This window comes from Theropithecus gelada, chromosome 15, assembly GCF_003255815.1.
Source record: "Theropithecus gelada isolate Dixy chromosome 15, Tgel_1.0, whole genome shotgun sequence".
NCBI classification, from domain to species: Eukaryota; Metazoa; Chordata; class Mammalia; order Primates; family Cercopithecidae; genus Theropithecus; species Theropithecus gelada.
Window position 1 is genome coordinate 42,223,340 of NC_037683.1, and position 23,658 is coordinate 42,246,997.

Here is a 23,658-nt window from a genome sequence, read left to right on the forward strand (position 1 = left end):
CACACCTGGACTCAACTGTGCCTTATTCTAAAATGATTAAATGGGCTGGGCGCACTGGTTCACACCTATAATCCCAGCACTTTGGGAGGCCGAGGCAGGTGGGTCACTTGAGGTCAGGAGTTCAAGACCAGCCTGGCCAACATGGCGAAACCCCGTCTCTACTAAAAATGCAAAAATTAGCTTGGCGTGGTGGCGGATGTCTGTAATCCCAGCTACTAGGGAGACTGAGGCAGGAGAATTGCTTGAACTCAGGAGGCAAAGGTTGCAGTGAGCCAAGATCACACCACTGCACCCTACCTGGATGACAGAGTGAGACTCCATTTCAAAAAATAAAATAGAAATAAATAAAAATGATTAAATAAATTATAGTATATCTGCCGAATGGTGTTTCGTGCAATCATTTCTTTATTTTTATTATTAATTTTTTTTGGAGATGGAGTCTCACTCTGTTGCTCAGGATGGAGTGCAATGGTGCGATCTCGGCTCACTGCAACCTCCACCTCCCAGGTTCAGGAAATTCTTCTGCCTCAGGCTCCCGAGTAGCTGGGATTATAGGCACACGCCACCACGCCTGGCTAATTTTTTTTGTATTTTTAGTAGAGACAGGGTTTCACCGTGTTGCCCAGGCTGGTTTCGAACGCCTGAGCTCAGGCAATCTGACTGCCTCAGCCTCCCAAAGTGCTAGGATTGTTACAGGCATGAGCCACATCACCGGGCTGCAACCATTTTTTTAAAATGTAGCAGTCTGTATTTACCTACATGGAAAGGTGCCCAAGACATTTGTTAATGGAAACAGAAAAAAGAAAAAAAAAAAAAGCAAGATTCAGAATAGCATGCATAGTATGAACCCATTCATTTACAAAAATAGTAAATTATCCATTTGTTAAGGCTTGGAATGCAAATGACTACAATGCTCCTCAAAATAAACCTCACCAGAAAGAATGTGGGGAGGGATTTTCTAACTTAGTCTCTTTCTATCACTTGGTTCTGCTTTCTTTTGTGGTGACTTCACTCAGGCAGGCTGTCTTCAGGTGGTGGCGGAGTGAGCACCAGTTTGGCTTACAATATCCTGACATCCTGATAGCTGGCAACCTCAGCAGAGAGGGCCTCATTCTCAATTGCTGTAGCAAAAATCCTGGGCTGGGCTGGGCACGGTGGCTCATGCCTGTAATCCCAGCACTTTGGGAGGCTGAGGGAGGAAGATCACTTGAGGTCAGGAGTTTGAGGCCAGCCTGGACAACATGGTGAAACCCCGTCTCTACTAAAAATACAAAAAATAGCCGAGCATGGTGGCAGGTGCCTGTAATCCCAGCTACTCGGGAGGCCAAGGCAGAGAACCACTTGAACCCAGGAGACAGAGGTTGCAGTTTGCGGGGATTGCACCGCTGAACCCCAGCCTGGGAGAGAGAGTGAGACTCCATCTCAAAAAAAAAAAAAAAAAAACTCCTGTGCTGAAGTCAATCAGGATATGTGCTAACCACTGAAGCACACAGACTGTGAGTACGGGAGAAAGGCTTCCCAAAAGAAAAAGCGTGTCCGGAGAGAATATTTCATAGCAGACATTTGTTATCCTTTTTGACTGCCCAGCATCTGAACCCCCTTCCTAGATTTGGGAGTCCCCTACCTTCTGAGGCAGAAACTACTTCCCACTATTATATGAGCACATGACCGAAGTTGGGCCAATCAGGCACTCCCACCTCAGCCTCTGAATCTGAAGCCAGTAACACCAAAAAGGGCCTGAACCAACCCCATCTTCCTACAGGGTGCACCTGTGGCATGAGATTTGGGTCATTGTTCCTGGCTTTGGGGCCTCCAGAACTGGTTCTCAGGCTCTCATGGATCTGTGAGCTACAGAAGAACCTTGAACAGTGTCTGGACATAGCAGGCACTCAACACATATTTGTTGAGAATGGAAGACCGGAGTCCTACTCACAGTTCTCCTGCAGAATAGTCATGGAGTCTTTGGCAAGACACAACCTCTTTGTGCCTCAGTTGCCTCCTCTGTAACCTAGGGATGATCATCTGGGCCCTCCCCGGTGGCTGGCAGGCCTGCAATGAAGATCAAATGTGGGTCTCCAGCTTTAGAGTGCATCAGAATCACCCAGAGGGCTTGTTAAAATATAGGTTGCTGAACCCACACCCAGAATTTCTGATTCAGTATATCTGGGGTAGGGCCAGAAAAATCTGCATTTGTAACAGTGTTGCAGCTGGTGCTGGTGCTGCTGCTGTGTGGGACACACTTCAAGGACCACTGATAAAGAGAGAGAAGGTATTTCATTTTCTTTGTGACCATTGTAAATGAGGTTGTGTTCTTAATTTTGTTCTCAGCTAGAATGTTATTGGTGTATTGAAATGCTATTGCTTTTTATACATTGATTTTCTGTCCTGAAACTTTACTGAATTTGTTTATCATTTCCAGGAGCCTTTTGGCAAAGTCTTTAGGGTTTTCTATGTATAGATTAATACTATTGGCAAAGAGAGAGAGTTCGACTTTTTCTTTTCCTATTTGAATGCCTTTTATTGTTTTCTCTTACCTGGTTGTCTGGCTAGGATGTCCAGTACTATGTTGAATAGGAGTGGTGAGAGTCTTCTAACAGTTCTCAAGGGGAATGGTTCCAGCTTTTGCCTATTTAATATGATGTTGGCTATGGGTTTGTCATAGATGGCTGTTATTATTTTGAGGTACGTTCCTTCAATCTGTTTTGAGGGTTTTTATTATAAAGGGATGTTGGATTTTATTGAAGGTCTTTTCTGCATCTATTGAGATGATTATATGGTTTTCATTTTTGATTCTGTTTATATGGTGAATCACATGTATTGATTTGCGCATGTTGTGCCAACCTTGCATCCCAGAAATAAAGCCTCCTTGATCATGGTGAATTGACTTTTTGATGTGCTGCTGGATTCTGTTTGTAGTATTTCATTGAGGATTTTTGCAGCTATGTTTATCAGGAATATTGGCCTGAAGTTTTCTTTTTTCGTTGTGTCTCTGCAAAGGACATGAACAGACACTTCTTAAAAGAATACATACAAGCAGCCAACAAACATATGAAAAAATAGTCAACATCATTCATCATCAGAGAAATGCAAATCAAAACCATAATGAGACATCATCTACACCAGTCAGAATGTCAATTATTTAAAAGTCAAAAAACAATAGGTGCTGGTAAGGCTGTGAAGAAAACAGACTGTTGGTGGGAATGCAAACTAGTTCAGCCACTGTGAAAAGCAGTTTGGAGATTTCTCAAAGAACTTAAAATAGAACTACTATTTGACCCAGCACTCCTACTACCAGGTATATACCGAAAGGAAAATAATTCATTCTATCAAAAAGACACCTGTATGTTCATTGCAGTGCGGTTTACAGTAGCAGGGATATGGAATCAACCTAAGTGCCCATTAACAGTAGATTGGATAAAGAACATGTGGTACAGAGTCAGATGTAATGGCTCACACCTGTAATCCTGGCACTTTGGGAGGCCACAGCGGGCAAATCACTTGAGCTCAGGAGTTTGAGACCAGCCGGGCAACATGGTGAAACCCTGTCTCGACCAAAAATACAAAAAATTAGCTGGGTGTGGTGGCACTCGCCTGTAGTCCTAGCTACTCAGGAGACTGAGGTGGGAGGATTGCTTAAGCCTTGGAGGCAGAGGTTGCAGTGAGTAGAGATTGCACGATTGCACTCCAGCCTGGGTGACAGAGCAAGACAGAGAGAGAGAGAGAGAGAAAGAGAGGGAGGGAGGAAGGGTGATAGGGAGGAAGCGGGATAGGTAGGGAGGGAGGGAGGTAACAGAGGGAAGGAAGGAAAGAAATGTGGTGCATATACGCGATGGAATAAGATGGAATACTACGAAATACTATGAAGCCATAAGAATGAACGAAATCATGTCCTTTGCAGCAACATGGATAGAGCTGGAGGCCATTATCCTAAGCGACCTAACAAGAACAGAAAACCAAATACTGCATGTTCTCACTTATAAGTGGGAGCTAAACATTGAGTACACATGGACACAAAGATGGGAACAATAAACGCTGGGGATCGCTAACCAAAGAGGGATAGAGGGAACTCTAGGCTGAAGAACCTCTTGGTGGGTATTATGCTTACTGCCTGGGTGACGGGATCGTTGGGACCCCAAGCCTCAGCATCGCGCAATGTACCCATGTAACAAACCTGCACGTGTACCCTTTAATCTATAATAAAAGTTGAAATAAAAGAGAGAGAAAAGGTACAGGAGGCGCTTGTAGCCCCAGCAGCCCGGCCCAGATGAAGGAGGGGCATTAAGGGCACTGCAGGACACTGTGAGGAAACAGTAAACCCGCTCGTTCCTTAATTCAGCCGCTTCCTTATTCTGGAAGCGCAGGTTCAGTGCCAGAGGCTGAGGTGGGGTCAGCGGAGCCCGCTAGTAAAGTCAAGGCCCATGCAGCTGCGGACTCAGACTCGGGCCCAGGGCCCTGGCCGCAGCGTGAAGAGGGGATGGGGTCGCCGCTCCCACCTCTGCCCTGGCAGGAAGTCTCTGGAGCTCCGGGACAGGGCAGCGAGCGGGCGCCGAAGAGGCAGAAGGGGACACGCGGGCCTGCAGCGGGGTCTCCTCTGAGCTTCCCTGGACTCCCAAGTGCGGGCACTGGAGGGGCGCAGTCCGGGCCTTGGCGCGCTCCCGGCACAAAGTAGGCGCGCGGCCCCGGCTCCAGCGCGCTCCCGGCACACAGTAGGCGCGCGGCCCCGGCCCCGGCGCGCTCCCAGCACACAGTAGGCGCGCGGCGCGGGCGGGCGGCCGGAAGGGGGCGCCGGCGGGCGGTATCCGGGGGCGGAGCCGACGCGGCCGGCAGGGCGGACGGGCGCGGGCCTCGCGTGGGTACGGCGATGGGCGAGGGCGGGCTGCCCCCGGCCTTCCAGCTGCTGCTGCGCGCGTGTGACCAGGGCGACACGGAGACCGCGCGGCGGCTGCTGGAGCCGGGGGCGGCGGAGCCAGCCGAGCGCGGCGCGGAGCCGGAAGCGGGTGCGGAACCGGTGGGGGCCGAGGCGGCCGGGCCCGGGGCCGCAGCAGCGGCGGCAGTCGGGGCTCCGGTGCCCGTGGACTGCTCGGACGAGGCGGGCAACACCGCACTGCAGTTCGCCGCGGCCGGGGGCCACGAACCGCTGGTGCGCTTCCTGCTGCGCCGCGGTGCCTCGGTCAACAGCCGCAACCACTACGGCTGGAGCGCGCTCATGCAGGCGGCCAGGTGAGGCGGCGGGGCTCGGGGGCCCTGGACGCGGCCCCGGGCAGCCGGATCTCCCCGGCGGCCAGATGTCCCGGGAGGTAAAGAATTAAGGACTCCTTAGAGTTGGGATGGTAAACTTTGAGTAGTCTTTGGTAAACTTTGAGCATAGAAATGGAAATACTTTTGTATTAACATAAAATCAGATTCTTAGAAACTTTGGCCTTTCAGAATAGAATCTGGAGACAACGAACAGAATCGTAGAGACTTAGAACCTTAGAGATTTAATTCATTTCTTTTTTTTTTCTTTTTTTTGAGATGGAGTCTGGCTCTGTCGCCCAGACTGGAGTGCAGTGGCGCGATCTCAGCTCACTACAAGGTCCTCCTCCCGGGTCCATGCCATTCTCCTGCCTCAGCCTCCCGAGTAGCTGGGACTACAGGCGCCCACCACCACGCCCGGCTATTATTATTATTTTTTTTTTTTAAGTAGAGGCGGGGTTTCACCGTGTTAGCCAGGATGGTCTTGATCTCCTGACGTTGTGATCCGCCTGCCTCAGCCTCCCAAAGTGCTGGGATTACAGGCGTGAGCCACCGCGCCCAGCTTGATTTAATTCATTTCTCATTGCAGTAAGGGTTTCCTCAGAACCTGCTTTCCCTTCCTGGCTTGGCGTTGAGGATGTTCCGAGACCAGGCAGAGTCACCACCAGGGCAGTGGTGGACAGGCCAGGCAAAGGAACGAGCTTGACCGGAAAGGTTTGAGTAGCTCTGGGGGCAGTTGACCCATTTTGGAGACGTTGGGGAAGGTTTCTGGTAGAAATGATGTTTATATCCACGTGGAGATAACCTCCACGTGGATGCCTGAGAATTAGCCAGGACAGAACAAGTGGGATGTGGGAAGGGCATGATGGGAGGCCCATGCAAAGGCTTGGGTGCACGAGCTGGTAGGACTAGTAGAATTATGTATGAGTAGAATGATGTACTAGTCCCCCCTAGAGAGAAGGCGGTTGCCAGGGAATGGGGGGAGGGGGGAGCTGAGGAATTACTGAGTGAGGTTTGTGACTGCAGCACTAACGTGCCTCGGAGTGTCTCGGAGACCCCTGATCACCAGTTTTAACCAAGTTCTGCAGGATAGTCTGAGCCTGGGTATTTTAAAATGTGCTGTTCCTCAGTTGGTGTGACACCGACTATATGTTCAGGTAGCATCTCTGCCTGTGTTGAGTTGTGCTCCGGCTTTCTGCTGCATAATTCATACCAAAAGGTCAAGTTGAGGAGTAGTATGTATGGAAGACTTCCAGAAGGATGTATAGTGTGTCTGTCCCTCATATCGGGGTCGGCAAATGCATGGCCCGTGTGCTGACACCTTCCAAGCCTTGTGCTCTTCTTCCTTGGATCTGGATATGCCCCAGAATCCTGCTCAAAACCGCACCCCTGGCAGCCACCACACTGGGTCTAAGTGAGCATCTATTTATCATCCCAGCTCTCTGTGTGCATCAGGCCAGACTGTCAGACACCCTGTGCCTTTGGACTCTTGTGGGTGTTTTAGTATTAGAAATGGTGACGTTAGTGTTTTTTCTTTTTTCTTTTTTTTTTTTTTGAGACAGAGTCTCCCTGTCGCCAGGCTGGAGTACCGCGGCGCGATCTCGACTCACTGCAACCTCCGCCTCCCGGGTTCAAGCGATTCTCCTGCCTCAGCCTCCCAAGTAGCTGGGAGGCACGTGCCACCACGCCCATGCCACCCTGCCCAGCTAATTTTTGTATTTTTAGTAGAGACAGGGTTTCACTATGTTGGCCAGGCTGGTCTCGATCTCTTGATTTCGTGATCCACCTACCTCAGCCTCCCAAAGTGCTGCGATTACAGGTGTGAGCCACCGTGCTCCGCCGTGTTTTTTCCTGTTCTTAAAATAACAGGTAACCTTTGGCTGGGTGTGGTGTCTCACGCCTGTAATCCCAGCACTTTGGGAGGCCGAGGCGGGCAGATCACGAGGTCAGGAGATCAAGACCAGCCTGGCCAACACAGTGAAACCCTGTCTCTACTAAAAATAAAAATATTAGCTGGGCGTGGTGGCGTGGGCATGGTGGCATGCGCCTGTAGTCCCAGCTACTCGGGAGGCTGAGGCAGGAGAATCGCTTGAACCCAGGAGGCGGAGGTTGCAGTGAGCTGAGATCCTGCGACTGCACTCCAGCCTGGCAACAGCAAGACTCCATCTCAAAAAAAAAAAAAAAAAAAGTAACCTTTATGGAGCACCTACTTTCAGTCAAGCACTGTGCTAAGTGCTTTAAATGAATTAACTCATTCGATCTATACAAAACCTTAGGAAGGAGGTACTCTTGTCATCCTCATTTCATAGATGAGGAATTGAGGAACAGAGAAGTTAAATAACTTGCCTAAGTCACATAGCTACCAAGTCGCCAGACAGATGCACACTTAGGGAGGTGGCTCCAGAGCCTGTGCTCCAAGCCATGAATCCTGTAACTGATAGTTTCCCTCTTGATGTTGGCGAGGAAGCGGCTTGCCAAATTTGCCCGAGACTTCTCTCCTAGGGACAGGGTTGCATAGTGTTTACCTTCCTTCCCTACCCTTCATTTCCTGCCTGCCAGTGGGGCAGAGCTGGACTCTCAGCCCGGTGCTTTGAGAGGGGAAAATGTGTGCCAGCTCTTTAAACACAGGTGTTAATTGCTGAAATTCATCAGTAATCACAGCACCTGTTCAGAAAGCCTCTGGCATGCCCATCTCCAGCAGTTACCTATTAGAAACTTAGCCTCCACAACATTATCTCAGCCTTGCTTGAATCCTTTTTTATTTTCCGCATAGTTGAGTGCTCTCTTGGGCTACTCACTAATTCAGAAAACATTCCAAATTTCACTATTTCTGCTCTAATTTGGCCCTTTTTTCCTCCTTAAAAATTGGTTATACTGGAGCTTCGATTTTGAGTCCAGGTTCAACTTTTGACTTTATCACGTTCAAATTGAGAGGCTTTAGATTAATTGCTTTCCACTGTAATCTTCAGTGTCCTAATCTGTGAGTTTATCTCGGGGTTTATTAAGATCAAATGAGATAAAAATGTAACAGCACCTTGTAATCTGCTGTTAGGGATTATGCTAGATTTTATCTCATGTTCAATAACTAAGTAGTGTAATCTTTTAGAAATCTCTGCTACAGTAGAGGATACACCAGTTCTTCAGTGATTTCCACTGCTCACCTCTGAACCTTCCCCTATGTGGTTATGCCATTTATGCATTCATTTACTCAGCTAGTTTGACAAAATTTACTGAGCCCTGATGTGGATCAGCTACTATGGTAGGGGCTGGGGAAACAACATGCCTGGAACCCTGTCCTGTCCTTGGAGAGACCGCCACTTGTATTAGGAAGTTGGTGGGTGCAGAGAGAGAATTAGAGAAAGAGGGCTCACTTGCAGCCAGCGGCAAGCCCGTGGAATTAGGTGCTTAGAAGAGGGGCACTGACCTAGCCTGGTGAGGGGTGGTCTGGAAGCTGCTTGGAGTGGGTGAGATCTGAGCCGACTCCTGAAGCAGGACACGGTTGGGGGTGTGCTGAGTAGATAAGGACAGGAGAGTCCTCTGATGGTGAAGGTGTGGGGGAGGCAGGAAGGTGTGGTGTGGGAGCGGGAGGAAGTGAGGTTGGCAAAGCAGTCAGGTTTTCGGCAGTCAGAAGCTGGCGAGTGACAGATTTGGGTTTGGAGAATATCATTTGGGGGTCACATGGAGGATGGGCAGGAGGGAACATGACTGGAGGCGGGGAGACATTGGGGTGCAGCTTTCTGCGTTGAGTTGGTTTCAGTTTGCCTTGTCCCTTTCTGCTCTGGGAGTGGAGGTCAAGAGGCCCAGCCCCCTGCAGCTGATGGAGCTGTGTCACCAGGCTCTTGCTCCGTGGCTGAGGAGCCTCATGCTGTTCAGGTTCACATCCCAGAAGGTATTCAACTGGAGCCTCGGACAGAGTTCAGCCCTGGCCTGGCCGCTAGCTGCCAGCTGCCAGGAGGAGGGAGGTCCTGGGTTTAGATGAGGTGCAAAACTGGCGCCCGGGAAAGAGGGCTGAGCATCGAGAAACCCAGAAAGCTGTCTCACAGGTGCAGACATGACAGTGGCTTTGTGGTCTCGAAAACCTGGAGTAGACAGCCCCCCGTCTCGTCATTGTTTTCTTGTTAGTCCGGGGCTGCTTCTAGCTTGGAGATACACAGCTCCGAGCCCACCAGAGACACCAAAAACATAACTTTTCTGCCCTCTGGTATTAAAAGAAGGAAGAGATTTTGCTGGGAAGAGGCACCTGTTTTCCTTCTCCTCTTATTAGGCAGTTGGTGGGTGCAGATTTGTCTCTTCAGGGGCCCAGCAGTGACTTCATTGAGGAACATCTGGCCTAGGCCGGATCCTCAGCCGCCTGCAGCAAACATTCCTGCCAGCAGGTGGCAGCAGGCCTCCAGGCTGCAATGCCCAGCCCATCTGCTGACCACAACCTTGCCACACCTCTTGGCATGGGGTGTGTGCTTTTGGGAATGAGGGGGTGGGTAGAAATGAATCAGACATGGGCCCTGCCTGTGTGGAAATTAGAGCACAGGCAGAGAGACAGATTCCCAGGCTATAAAACAGAATAAAATGGACTGTCTGAAATGTAAGAGACAGCATGGTGTAGGGGAAAAAGCAAGGGCAGTGGGATTCACACAGACCTGTCCTGACCCGATGCCGCCCCTTACCAGCTGGGTAACCCTTGGCATGTTGAGTAATGTAACATGAACAATTGTAATAGCTAACAATCGCTAACATTGATGTGATGCTTCCTGTGGCCAGGCACAGAGCCAGGTGCTTTACATACAACTCATTTAATCCGCAACAACCCTTGAGGTGGGCACAGTTATATCCCCATTTTACAGATCAGGAAATGAAGGCACAAAGAAATCAAAGTTCTTCCTAAAGGTCATGCAGCTGGTGGTGGGGAGAGCTGGATTTTAACCCGGGCAGGGCAGCTGCTCACCTTCATGATGTTGCATTCGTATCTGTGGGACTGGCACAGTGCCTGGCACCAGAATAAGACTCTTATTATTAGCTGTCAGGACTAATAATTCATGACAATTCAGGACGACAAAAGCTGTCTCCCGAGTGCTGTGTGTTTAGTGTCACTAATTCTCCATCTTCCTGGCAGATTTGGGCATGTGAGTGTGGCACACCTCCTGTTGGATCACGGGGCTGATGTCAATGCCCAGAACCGGCTAGGGGCCAGTGTGCTCACTGTGGCTTCTCGGGGCGGCCACCTGGGTGTGGTGAAGCTGCTCCTGGAAGCCGGTGCCTTTGTGGACCATCACCACTCTTCGGGCGAGCAACTGGGGTTGGGCGGCAACAGGGATGAGCCCCTGGACATCACGGCTCTGATGGCCGCCATCCAGCACGGGCACGAGGCCGTGGTGCGTCTACTGATGGAGTGGGGTGCGGACCCCAACCGCGCAGCCCATACTGTGGGCTGGAGCCCACTGATGCTGGCCGCACTCACTGGGCGGCTTGGAGTGGCCCAGCAACTGGTGGAGAAGGGCGCCAACCCTGACCACCTCAGCGTGCTGGAGAAGACCGCCTTCGAGGTTGCACTGGACTGCAAGCACAGGGACCTTGTAGACTACCTGGACCCGATGACCACCGTCAGGCCCAAAACAGGTCAGGCTGCATGCCCCTCCGTGACTTCACAGAGGACCCCAAATTGTGTTTATGTGGCTTAAGCTGAGGATTGCTCTACTGGAAGGACACACAGAACTCAGAGTCCACCCCTGCAGACCAGTGAGACTGAGGAAGTGGTGTGCTTAAGTGTCAGGGGGTTGCCTGTGACATGCAGGTTCTGGGCCCACTCTCTGCAGAGTCTGATTTGGTAGCCCTGGGCAAGAGTCTAGAAGCCTCCATAACAAGGCTGCTCTCCCCAGCCACATCATTCTGATGCAGTTGGTTCTGGGGTCCTTCTAGAACAAGGTTTGGCAAACTTTTTCTGTAAAAGGCCAAATAAACTGTATGGACCATACGGTCTCTGTTAAAACTACAGTAGTCACTTCTGCTAGAGTGAAAGCAGCCTTACGTATGTAATGAGTAACTGAATGGGTGTGGCTATGCATATAATATGTAAATGAGTCAGTTGTGGCTAGGTTCCAATAAATTACAATTACAAAAACAGGCAGTGGGGCATATTTGAGCCATGGGCTATAGTTTGCCAGCCCCTGCTGTACCATAGTGTGCCTGACCTCCTCTGCCCTGATCATTTCTCAAACCCTGATTCATGTAAAATTGGTGAAAATTAGTTTTTTAAAAAACATCTAGCAGTGTGTCTTTTTTTTTTTTTTTTTTAACTTCTTGCCATCTCTCTGGCATGTAAAGAGTTGTCTAAACAATCCTTAGCAAATCTGCCACAGGACATACCACGTTTCAAAACCTCTAATGCACCGTTTGCAGTAAGATCGCGACACACAGCCTTGGTACCCTCTGTCTATGTAAAAGGCCTGACTTCGATGGCAGGACTGACAGCCAGGGAGTAACAGTAGGTAGGCTGCAGTGTATATAAGCATCTAGCTCTGAGAGGTCAAGAACTGAAGAAAGTAGCTTCAGGCACATTGGCTAAAAAGACCTGAAAGTGTTAAGTTTGTTACCATTGAAAGAATATACAGTGGCCCCATCAATTAAGAGATGCTGAAAATTTGGTAAATGCTTATTAGAAATATACTCTCCAAAAAAAAAAAAAAAAGAAATATACCATCCAATCAGAACAAGTCTGAAATAAACATGTTTTAAAAGCCTGTAATGACAGAGAGGTGGCAAAAATGAAGAGGACGATCAAATGAGAAGGAAAAAGAAGTGAAGTTTAGGAAGGCCTATCTGAAGCCAAGAGAACTCTTATTTTGTCCAGGTGGGAAACTGAGGCCCAGAGAGGGAAGAAAGCTGGTCAAAGGTCACACACCCATTGGAAACTGAGTGAGTGGCACTCAGGAGGTGAGGATTCCATGGGAAGAGCACCTAGAAGTGATTCTCCCACCTGCACCTTCTGCATGGGCTCTAGAAGCTGGTTTAACGCGTGACTCTTCTGAGCCTTTGCCTCATGTGTGAAACGGACACAATGACGACTACTACGGGGTGGTGGTGAGCAGAAGGCAGGTTATCCTCTGGTGTGTGAGATACTCAGCACAGTAGAGTGTTAGGGACTCATAAAGGCTTGCAATTAGAACTTAGGGCCCCAGTCTCCTAGGACAGGGTTTTGTTTTGTTTTTGTTTTTGACACAGGCCATTGCTCTCCTTTAAAGGTTTGGGTTGTTTGTGGCGGGGATGGGGAAAGGATCTGCCTTTCCCAGGCCCTGTTGTGCCCAGCACACCTGCCATGCTGAATCTCCCCTCACCCTCGCAGGGACCCTCTGAGGAGGGTGTTCCCCCATTTTGCAGGGGAGGGAACTCAGGCTCAGAAGTGGACACTCCAGAACTTGCACCTGCCCATGCGTGCCGAGCTGTGCCTCTTCTGCTGTGTGTGTGTTTTCCTTCCCAGGTTTCCTCAGCCTCTGCATCTTGAATCTTCATGGAGTGCCCTCGGGCTTAGCTTCTGACAGGCCTCACTTTAGGGATTGTCCTGGCATCATGGGATAGTGATGCCCTCGTTTCACCAAGACGCAGAGGCTGAGACACATTGGTGGATGTGGCCAAGGTCACTGTCTACTTGGTTCGACCCTGGCTATGCCCCTGCTGGCCAAGGGACCTTGAACTGGTTGCCTGAGTTCACCAAGCTCCCATTTCCTCCTCCACAAATGGGTGGTAGGAGTGACACCCGCCTCAGGACTGCTGTGGGGGTCACGTGAGATCCTCCCTGGCCCAGAGGGAGCACATGAGAACTGGCGTTACTCCACAGTGTTGTCGGCGTATTTGACGGGAGCGAACCTCGGGTCTTCCAGCAGGATCGGGTCATGTTCCCATCAAGCAGACCCAGCCTGAGGCTCAGTTCTCCCACTCTGTACCTGGGTGGTCTTGGTGATGTTAATTAGCCCTACAGGACTTCAGTGTCTTTTTTCATAAAATAGTCACAATAAAGACACTTTTCTTGGGAGATTTTTGTGAGGAATAGTAAGATCATGCCTGTAAAATTTTTATCGCAGTGCCCTGGCACATACACAACATCCAATAAATGGAAACTCTTATGTTTTGATTGATCATACGTTCATTCTGATACTTCACAAATATGTACTGAGGCCTGCTATGTATCAGACACCTTTCTAGGCACTTTGGATACATCGGTTAACAAATGAGATCCAAATCTCTGCCCTTGAGGACCTTGGCCTTGATAAGGGGTGATAGGCAGTCAATAGGAAATATACATATTAAATATATAGTAGGGTAGGTGGTAAGTGCCATGAGGTTAAAATAAAAAAAAAAAGAGGGCAATGTAAAGAGGTTGGGTGTGGCAGAGCTGGGACAATGCAGGCTGCTGTGTCAAATGGAGTGGTTGGGCAACCTCGAGAAGGTGGGACTGCAGCAGACATGCAGGACCTGAGGGAGTGTGTTGGCCATGGGGGATCCCTGGGAAGAGCCCCAGGTAGGGTGCAGGCTGTGCTATTGATAATGACAGATTATGAAATAAATAATAGGAGCCCCAACTCTTACTGTGCCATGCCTGGAAATCCAGCCTCTACCAAGGCCTTGGAGGTCCCCTGGTCTCTGCCTTTCATTAGCAGCAGGACAGGGTACCTTTGATGCGGTAGCTGTCATTGTGACGCCCCTGACTCCCCATTGAGGTTGTGGTGTGGAGGTTGGAGCAGATTTCTTTTCCTTGGGATGGGACAGGGTCCCTGGGACTGCTTGGATATAGTTGAAAAAACTGAGGCCCCAAGTGAGGAGGAGACGTGCCCAGAGTCACTGGGTGTCAGGACACAACTGCACCTGCCTCCTGGGGCCAGGCTCCGCTGTCAGTGATTAACTTGTGTCAGATGGTTGCTTAGCAGCAAACACTAAGACCAGGTGACACTCTTCTGTGAAAAGGTCTTGGCATGAGAAGACCCCCCCCCCCCACAGCAAAGATGGTTCGTGAATACTTGGAGGAACATGACATATTTTTTAAAAGTCAGGTGCAAAATTGTTTCTTGATAGTATTTCACAGGCAAAATTGATGTACTGTGTCCTGTGGCAGTGTCTGTACTTCTCATGTAGAATTCTGGGATTCTGGCCAGGTGTGGTGGCTCACGCCTGTAATCCCAGCACTTTGGGAGGTGGAGATGGGTAGATCATGAGGTCAGGAGTTCGAGACCAACCTGCCCTAGATGGTGAAAACCCGTCTCTACTAAAAATGCAAAAATTAGCCAGGTGTGGGGGCAGGTGCCTGTAGTCCCAGCTACTCTGGAAGCTGAGGCAGGAGAATCGCTTGAACGCGGGAGGTGGAGATTGCAGTGAGCCGAGATCTCGCCACTGCCCTCTAACCTGGGAGACAGGGCAAGACTCCGTCTCAAAAAAAAAAAAAAAATGGAATTCTGGGGTTCTGGCCTAGAGCAGTGGCTCACGCCTGCAATCCCAACAGTTTGGGAGGCCAAGGCGGGCAGATCACTCAAGGTCAGGAGTTAAAGACCAGCCTGGCCAACATGGCGAAACACTGTCTCTTACAAACATTAGCTAGGTGTGGTGGCATGTGCCTGTAATCCCAGCTACTCGGGAGGCTGAGGCACAAGAATCACTTGAACCCAGGAGGCAGAGGTTGCAGTGAGCCGAGATCACACCACTGCACTCCAGCCTGGGCAACAGAGTGAGACTCCATCTCATAAAAAGAATTCTGGGGTCCACCTTGCTGGTTGCTAGTAAAGAAATAATTGTTCTTTGAATGGGGCTTTAACGTTATCATTTGATCCCTGCAACAGCCAGATGAAAGGGATGTTATCCCCACATTTGTGATGAAGAGTCAGCTTACTCTAAAAATGCGCACTGAAATTCTTATGCACTGACTCCACACTCAGTGCTCCTTGCCCCGGGCTGCAGCTTCCTCCCAGCTGCTCAAGAGGGCTTATCTGGACCAGAGTCAGCCCAGATTCACAAGTTCCCTCTGGCAGCTGCTCCGTCCCCTGGGATCAGTTAAAGACTGCAGAAGGCCTGCCTTCAGCCCCCTAGCAAGCAGACTGGCCATGAGGATGCCTGCTCTGACAGGAACAGGGTACCTGCTGGCCCAGGCTTGGAGGAAGGTGTGGGATGAGCATGTGAGAGAGGGGCTAGCATCTGGCAGCTGCAGCAAGGCTCAGCTGTGCAGGTAGGCATGGGGTCTGGCCCCAACCTAGCAGCTGGGCTTCAGGGTACAGCATGAAGATGCCCAGTTGGGCAGTGGCCTTTGGGCAGCTGTGTCTGCAGGTTTGGGGCAGGGAGCATGTTCTGATTGCTTCTTACATGGGAGGGAAAGAAAACATGAGCATTGGCTCTTCTGTTGGCTGTGTCTGTGAACTTCCGTAGAGCTCAGCTGCTTGGTATGTCAGCAGCTGATTTGGAATTATGATTGTATGTTTAGTTTTTAGAAGAAAAAAAATTTTTTTAAACAATGTCTATAGGAATCCAAGATTTTCCAAGACCCCAAGACTTTTCAGTATATCTAGGAAAGGATATGCCAACATTTGTTTTGCCTAAAAATGATTGCTTTATTTGCATGAGATCAGGGCCGTGATCTGCTGCTCTTTTGTGTTTTGTTGGCAAGATCTGTCTCTGAAGTGTTTTCAGATGTTCTTTGGTAATAAACCTTCCAGAAGGGCTGCTGGATTTGTCCATTACGTAGGTCTCCAATTAGATTGCTTTTGAGAATTAGATGCTTTTTAAAGCCAGGCTGTGTTGTTACACCCTTGTGACTTTTCTGTTATATTAAACCTTTCCGTGGTTAACTTTTAAAATCTTTGTTTACCCAGATGAAGAGAAAAGGCGACCTGATATTTTCCATGCATTGAAAATGGGTAAGCGCTTTAGAAGATCTTTTTGGATATTTAAGAATACAGAACTACATGCTCCCTACCTAATATTTGTAGTCCTTTGCAGGGCCACCCAGGGTATTTGAGAAAGAAACAGGCATTTTGGTGTTTGGTGTTTGGAAGTTCAGATCCTGGAGGCCAGTATTTATTATGGAGCTCTAAGACTCCAGAGGGCCTCCAGCCCCACTCCAGCCGAACACTGGCTAGCTATATGCCCCAGCTCTTCCTGCCTCTGAAATGCCTCTCTGCATACCCATTCCAGTCTCTTTGTGACAAAGAGATATTTAGCCTAAAATTTTCTCTCTTGATATAGACCCTTCCTCCAGGAAGCCTTTCCCGATCCTCGCCCCACAGCAAGACCTGAATTCTCCTTCTGCCTTCTTCTGTGTCCTTCATCTGTTCTCTGAAGACACTAACAATACTTCTGTCTTTTAGTAACACTTCTACCCATTCGTGTGCTTGTCTCTGTCCCGCCTAGACTGAGGCATTTGAGAGTCAGCGCTATCTCTGACCCCCTCTTAGTATCCCCTATGGTGCCCAGCAGCCCACTGCAGAGGCAGGGCCAGCAAGTGTTTGTTACGTGAACCACAGGATAAATCAGTCTATGGTCCCAGGCCCACAGATCACCCAGACTCTTGCTTGTGTTTGCAGGAAACTTCCAGCTGGTCAAAGAGATTGCCGATGAAGACCCCAGCCACGTGAACTTGGTCAATGGGGACGGGGCGACGCCCCTGATGCTAGCAGCTGTTACGGGGCAGCTGGCTCTGGTGCAGCTACTGGTGGAGAGGCACGCGGATGTTGACAAGCAGGACAGCGTGCATGGCTGGACAGCCCTCATGCAGGCGACCTACCATGGGTCAGTGCCAGCTCCACGCCCTCAGCAACAAGGCCAGACATATGTTCTGGCCTGAGATGGGGGTTTCCAGTGGGCTCTTCTGGTCCTGAGATGCTACATACAAACCCCAGGACTGTGATGACATTGAGGCATGCAAAAAAAAAAAAAAGAAAAGAAAAAAATGAAAGCGGCACAGGTTCATTTTATTTCCACCCTTCTGTGTCCAGATTTCCTGTTCTCCCATCACAGAATTTCACCAGTGGCCATGAAAAACCATGCAGCAGAAGCATTTTATGCAGAGAGATAAGGTTCTCTAGGTTGGTTTCAGTTGAACACAATGACTGGTTCATTGGAGTTTTCACACTGAGATATAGTGACCTCCTTAAGTAGCCCCTGTATGAAGTAAACATTGGTGATTCATACCATTGTCGTCTTGTGATGATTGATGGTGAGATGTGTCCTACCTCTCTCCTTTTGAATAAGCTTCAGTGTTTACAGGGTGCTTATGAACCCCTTCTTATGTGATCATCCCAGCAGGGTTGGCTGTCATCCTCCTGGAGGCCTCCTCTTTGGGGTGGGCATCTTGTAGCTGCTAAGTTATCTGATTCCCAATTAGAGGTTCTTTCCTTACCCTCTTTTAGGTGATCAGATCACTTTCCTGTGTCATCTGAAAGCAGTTTGTTTTCTTCTTCGATGAGCATTGAATTCCAAGATGAAATTTTATTTCAGACACCTTGGTCTGTAGGAGACTTACCCAATGGAGATGTCCTGGTTTAGGGTGGAAGAAGTGGGGTCTCCCATGGGGTCAGTGATTTTTGGGCAGAGCCCTTGGTTTGGTCCCCTTCCCCTTCCCCTTTCCCTTCCCCTTTCCCTTCCCCTTCCCTTCCCCTTCCCTTCTCTTTCCGACAGTATCTCACTTTGTTGCCAGGCCGGAGTGCAGTAGCGTGATCATGGCTCACTACAGCCTTGACCTCCCAGACTCAAGCAATCCTCCCACCTCAGTCTCTCAAGTAGCTGGGACTACAGGCTTGCACCACCACACCCAGCTGATTTTTAAACAAAATTTTTGGTAGAGACAAGGCCCCCCATGTTGCCCAGGCTGGTCTCGAACTCCTGGGCTCAAGCCATCCTCCCGCCTTTGCTTCCCAAAGTGTGGGATTACAAGTGTGAGCCGCTACATCTAGCCTCGGTTTTCGTTTTGTTCCTGGAAGGAACACTTAGACTTTGATTTAAATCATGTTCCCGCTTGACCTGCCCACGTGCTAGGGAATGAGAGAATGAGACTGTTTGCCCTTCCATGCCCTTCTTAAATGCTCAGAGACTGAGCCTTGTAGTTAATGTTGTTGGTTTTGTTGCCCAGGAGCAAAGCCATACTTTTGCTTTCAGTGAATGTAACTCTAGCATTTTCTTCCCAGGAATAAGGAAATTGTCAAATATCTGCTAAACCAAGGGGCTGATGTCACTCTTCGTGCAAAAAATGGATACACAGCCTTTGACCTGGTGATGCTGCTGAATGATCCCGGTGGGTAATTTCAAGAAAAGGGTTGTAAATCTACCCAGCGTTTCTCTGGCTGGGAGTCAAGACAACCACCTCCTCTGTGACTTGTATTTTATGCACTTGTTTATTCGTGGGGGAAAGTCATTCTCAAGCGTCAGGAGCTTACCACATGATCCTTAGGCAAGTCCCTTCCCTCCCCAGTGGAGCACTGGACTTGGACCAGGTGGCCCTGGGGGCTTCTTCCAGCACCAACCTCCTAGGAGTCTCCAGAGAGGGAAGGAAAATAAGACGTGTCTGACTTCGCAGTCCACACACACTCTAGAGTGGCATCTGTGCTTCACAGCCAGAAATCCTGAGTCACTCAGGTGGAAACATAAAGGCCCCTTTGATAAGCAGAATGGGAGATAGAGCGATGGCCTCCTCAGCTTAATTGTGTAGATAGAGGCTGCAGGGTCAAGGGTACTGTGCTGGGAATGTTGCCATTAGTTCCACCCCTCTTGGTCCTCAGCTGGTACCTGCTGCTACTCTTTGACCCTCCCCTGCTGTGACAGGCCCTCTTTTGGGACCTGGGCTTCCAGTTAGCCAGCTCAAGGGGAAAGGTCTCTGATCTGTCATCTTATTACCCTGGAGTTTGAACCCAGAGAGAGAGAAGCTCTGAGGCCCTTCTGACCCACTAGGCTTGAACCCTGTGCTGGGATTCTAGCTGTTGGCTGTGGGGAGAGAAGACTTTGACGTCTGTAGTCACAAGTCACCTGCTGGCCCTCTTAACTAGAGAGGAAGCTAGCAGGTGTGCCATTCCTCATCACAGCACCACCACCCTTGCCACCCCTTCCCTGCTGCAGGCCCCTGCACTTCACAGATGCACACTTGATTCTGTTTGACCCTCGAAGAGGTCTGAGAGGGGAAGCAGAGGTTCACATCCTCTTGAAGAGATGAGGTCGCCAAGACTCGGGAAGTGATCTGTCCCAGCCAGAGAGTTGGAGTCCTGTGCCCCAAGTCTAGTGATCCTACTCCACCTAATTGGAGACCTTCTTCACGTGCCAAGACTTGTTTATTTGGAATCAGTCCCCAGCCACTCTCGCTGGATCTCATACACACTTTTTCTGACAAACTTATCTTTTCAGTGTTCCTCTTCTCCCTAGCCTCCACTGCCATTTATTCCCTTTCCCAAATAAAACAGCCTGTTCCTAGGAATATTTTTCCTAGTGGGTTTTTTAATAAGGTGTTTACACAAAACTTTTGAAAAAACTCATGCCTATTATTGAGTACTTGGAGAGAAAAAAGAAATAGCCCTGCGTGGATGGCTCACACCCATAATCCCAGCACTTTGGGAGGCTGAGTTGGGTGGATCACTTGAGGCCAGGAGTTCGAGACCAGCCTGGCCAACATGGCAAAACCCCATCTCTACTAAAAGTACAAAAAGTAGCCAGGCATAGTGGCGGGCCCTGTAGCCCCAGCTACATGGGAGGCTGAGGCAAAGAATTGCTTGAACCTAGGAGGTGGAGGTTGCAGTGAGCCAAGAATGTGCCACTGCACTCCAGCCTGGGTGACAGAGCAAGACTCTTGTCTCAAAAAAAAAAAAAAAAAAGAAATAGTCATCAAGAAAAAGCATTGTTAATAGTTTGGAGTAGTTTCTTCTCAATCTTTTTTGCAGTGCTTTTTTTATATAACTGAGTTGGGTTCATAATAATTTCATAATACTTAATATTTTTAAGGCACTTGTATTGCTCTGAAGGAATTCCCATGAATCGTCAAGATACCTTTGTGTGGTGGGTATTAATGTCGCTGACTTGTACAGAGGCACAGAGAAGCTTTGTAATTTACGTGCAGTTACATAGCCAGGGAGGGACAGAGGCAGAATCTGAACCTCTGCAGCCTGGCTGTGAAGCCTGCGCTTTTAAACACACTGTCCGCCCTGCGTTCCTCATGAGAGAGGACTTCCGGTTTTTCTTTCTGGTTAAGTAGGTTAAGCCCTGCTGGCTTTGTTTGCCACCTTTTGAAGATCAGATGGAGAGGCAGGTGCCTTGATTCTGGAATTACACAGGCCCTGGAGCTGCAGGGCTGAGTTCTAAGTCTGATAGGGGTCATCTTGAGTCTTCTCCTCATGGCCCAACAGACATATTTGCAGGTAAAATGCTGCCTTTTGTGTCCATAGACACGGAACTTGTTCGACTGCTGGCATCTGTGTGCATGCAGGTGAATAAAGACAAAGGCCGTCCGAGCCACCAGCTGCCCCTGCCCCACTCGAAGGTCCGACAGCCTTGGAGCATCCCAGTGCTGCCTGATGACAAGGGTGGGCTGAAGGTTTGTCTTTTCCTGTCTTAAAGGGGCTTAGGGGGCCAGGGAGATGGGGGCTGGCGGGGAGCCTGTTGCCTCCTATGCACCCAGGCTGGTTTTTGCTGGGGAGTCCCAGCAGGGGTGGCAGGTGAGCTGGCATTGAGCAATAGGAAACAAGGGGGACCAGGAAAAACTGGGGTGACTGTGACCATGTTGTGGCAACAGTGGCTGCTTTGTAAGAATATGGGTTCACGCCTGTAATCCCAGCTACTCCAGAGGCTCAGACAGGAGAAATGCTTGAGCCTGGGAGGCAGTGGTTGCAGTGAGCCGAGATCACGTCACTGCACTCCAGCCTGTGCGACAGAGCAAGAGCTTGTCTCAGAAAGGACTGTGGGTCCATATTACTAGATCTCTCTTTTTTTTTTTTTAAGGAAAAAATAGAAATCCAGATTTTGGTATGGAATCTTGATTTATAAGTATAGGGAATTTTAGAAAATTCTGCATGATTTAGTACTGAGCTGGCCAAAGCAAACACTTCTCTTCCCAAGGAATCCATTTGCAGCCTCTGCTTTACTGTGCAGGATATTTGCTGATCGTGCCACTCTGGGGTCTCCCTGCGGTCCACAGGCCCTGCCAGCTTCCTGGAAACACCAGAAACAAGCTCTAGTGGCTGCTTGTAACTGCAAGCTGAGACTTCCTCTTTGGATTTCTCATCTTCCACGTCCTGCTCTACTTGTTTGAAGTCAAACTTACTTTATGCCTGAGAAAAGAAAACAACATACTGGTTTTGTCTGCCCACCTCCCCACTCTGCATGGAGTGGCAGCGCCTTCTGAGGGCTGCAGACTCGGCGCTGGCTCAAGCTCTGCATCCTTCCTGACTGGTGTTCTCATAGCTCCCTTCGTTCCTGCTTTTACTGCCATTTCCATAGGCTAGGCCCTCACAGACGCCGTTTGTGGCTGTTCATTAACCTCTGAGTGGTCATGGGTTACAAGTGTTCCCGGGAGGTAGTGCCTGTCCTCTATAGGTGAGGATCAGCTGTAGGAGCGACTGGCCCAGGCCCTGATATAGAGATCCTGATGCCTCTCATGTTATCACCAGAGCAGGAGGAGGGAGATTATGCAATGATAGACGCTTAGGAATCTGGAGCTGCCTCTGTGTCCATCTGTCCCTGTTTCACTGTAAGACCTCAAGTAAGTCAGCAGTCCTGTCTGGGTCTCCATTTCTCATGTGCAATGAGGAGATTGATTAGATGAGGGATGGCAAATAGGGTTCACTGCCACCTCCAGGCTATTGGAAATGACTGCCTAAGGTATGGATCAGGGAAGATTTAGTGAGTAACCATGGCTTATTGGGAATGGGTGCTATTGTTGATCAGTAATGTCTGTCCAGGCCCCAGGAGAGGGGAGGGCAGGTACCTGTGAATGTAGTCACTGTCTCTGGGCTGGGTGGGTCCTGGGCCTGCTCTCCTTGCCCTTCCTGGAGCATGACTTCTGCCCTGCGTTCCTTTGGCAGTCCTGGTGGAACCGAATGTCCAATCGGTTCCGAAAGCTCAAACTGATGCAGACGTTGCCCCGCGGGCTGTCCAGCAACCAGCCTTTGCCTTTCTCTGACGAGCCTGAGCCAGCTCTGGATTCCACAATGAGGGCTGCCCCCCAGGACAGGACAAGCCGCTCTGCACTGCCTGATGCAGCCCCTGTGACCAAAGACAATGGTGAGAAAAGCCTGCCCATGCAGTAGAATTTTTGGAATGGTCTGAGCCTGCACCCTCTTCCCTTCATCCTACCTCCTGGGCTGCTGTCAGGGGTGAGGTGATGTTGGAATGTGACACTGGAGCACAGAGGCTGGTCTGGTAGAAAAGAGACTTAGGCAGGGACACAACCACCAGGAGTGTGATAGAATGAGAAGGTGCTGCCCAGTGGCAAGAGGCCCAGGTTCCTGTCCCACACTCCCTGCTGAAGGACGACAGGGAATCATCCTCTCTCTTGCCTTTGGTAGGTGGTTTTCCCCACTATGAAATGTGATTGGTCTATCACACTGAAAGCATCTTGAAATAAAATGAGTTACTGGGAGGGTGTGAGTAGTGAGCTCCCCATCACTGGAGGTATTCAACAGCTTGGATAACTTTGTCAGTTTGCTGAAGGAGATTCCCATACTGACTGGAACATGGATAAGATCCCTTCCAACAGTCAGATTCCCCATAACTGGATTAGCTCCTCTGGCACCACTGTCTGAGACAGACTATTGAGCTGGGGGCACCACTCTCTGACCCAGCACGGCAATGGTTTATGGAAAAGCTGAAAACATGCTCCAATATACCTTTTAAATGCCTGCCTTCTATTAAAATATCGAATACCAATTATTATTAAATATTTAAGCACCCAGGAGAGTTGGTTTTCCAGGATGAAGCCAGCCCCAGTCACTCATCCTCATGCTGTGGACACGTGGAAGGGTCATTTCAGGAAATTTCCATTTGTCTCTCAGGTCCTGGGAGCACAAGAGGAGAAAAGGAAGACACGTTATTGACAACCATGGTGAGCGTGGGGCTTTTCTAAAAGCATTTTAGGTCTCTGGCAATCATCAGTTGATTGATTTACAAAGAGGGATATGGGCGTTTGTCTGTCTTTGTGGTGGTCACAGATAGAGTTGGTGATCAGAATGTGTAACAATAGGCTTAGCTCTGGCACTGAGGAGTCAGAACAGATGCCAGCTCTAAACTGGAGAGGGCTGTGCTGGTGCTCAGCCGCTGGGTGTCAGCCCTGGCCCCGTTCTCAGGGAGGCAGGGGATTGAGGGTAGGAATTGATGGGCAGCATGAGAAATGAAGACTCACCATTTGGGCTGTGGAGAACCGGGGAGAGAGGAGTCAAAGAGGAGGGTATGTTTCCAGCTGGGGAGGCCTCAGTTTCCTCATCT

At 49.6% G+C, this 23,658-nt stretch overlaps 1 protein-coding gene across 3 annotated transcripts in view; it reads left to right on the top strand.

Annotated features, from left to right (window-relative positions):
- Positions 1-4,816: 4,816 nt before the first annotated feature.
- ANKS6 (ankyrin repeat and sterile alpha motif domain containing 6) overlaps positions 4,817-23,658 on the top strand; it is a 65,893-nt gene continuing 47,051 nt past the window's right edge. For all 3 annotated transcript variants that reach the window (XM_025360402.1, XM_025360403.1, XM_025360401.1), the window contains exons 1-8: positions 4,817-5,220; positions 10,346-10,848; positions 16,077-16,121; positions 16,788-16,992; positions 18,387-18,493; positions 20,625-20,773; positions 22,260-22,458; positions 23,229-23,278. In XM_025360402.1, the coding sequence (XP_025216187.1) occupies positions 4,862-5,220; positions 10,346-10,848; positions 16,077-16,121; positions 16,788-16,992; positions 18,387-18,493; positions 20,625-20,773; positions 22,260-22,458; positions 23,229-23,278 (1,617 nt within the window). In that variant the 5' untranslated portion in view covers positions 4,817-4,861. The remainder of the gene's footprint in view (positions 5,221-10,345; positions 10,849-16,076; positions 16,122-16,787; positions 16,993-18,386; positions 18,494-20,624; positions 20,774-22,259; positions 22,459-23,228; positions 23,279-23,658) is intronic.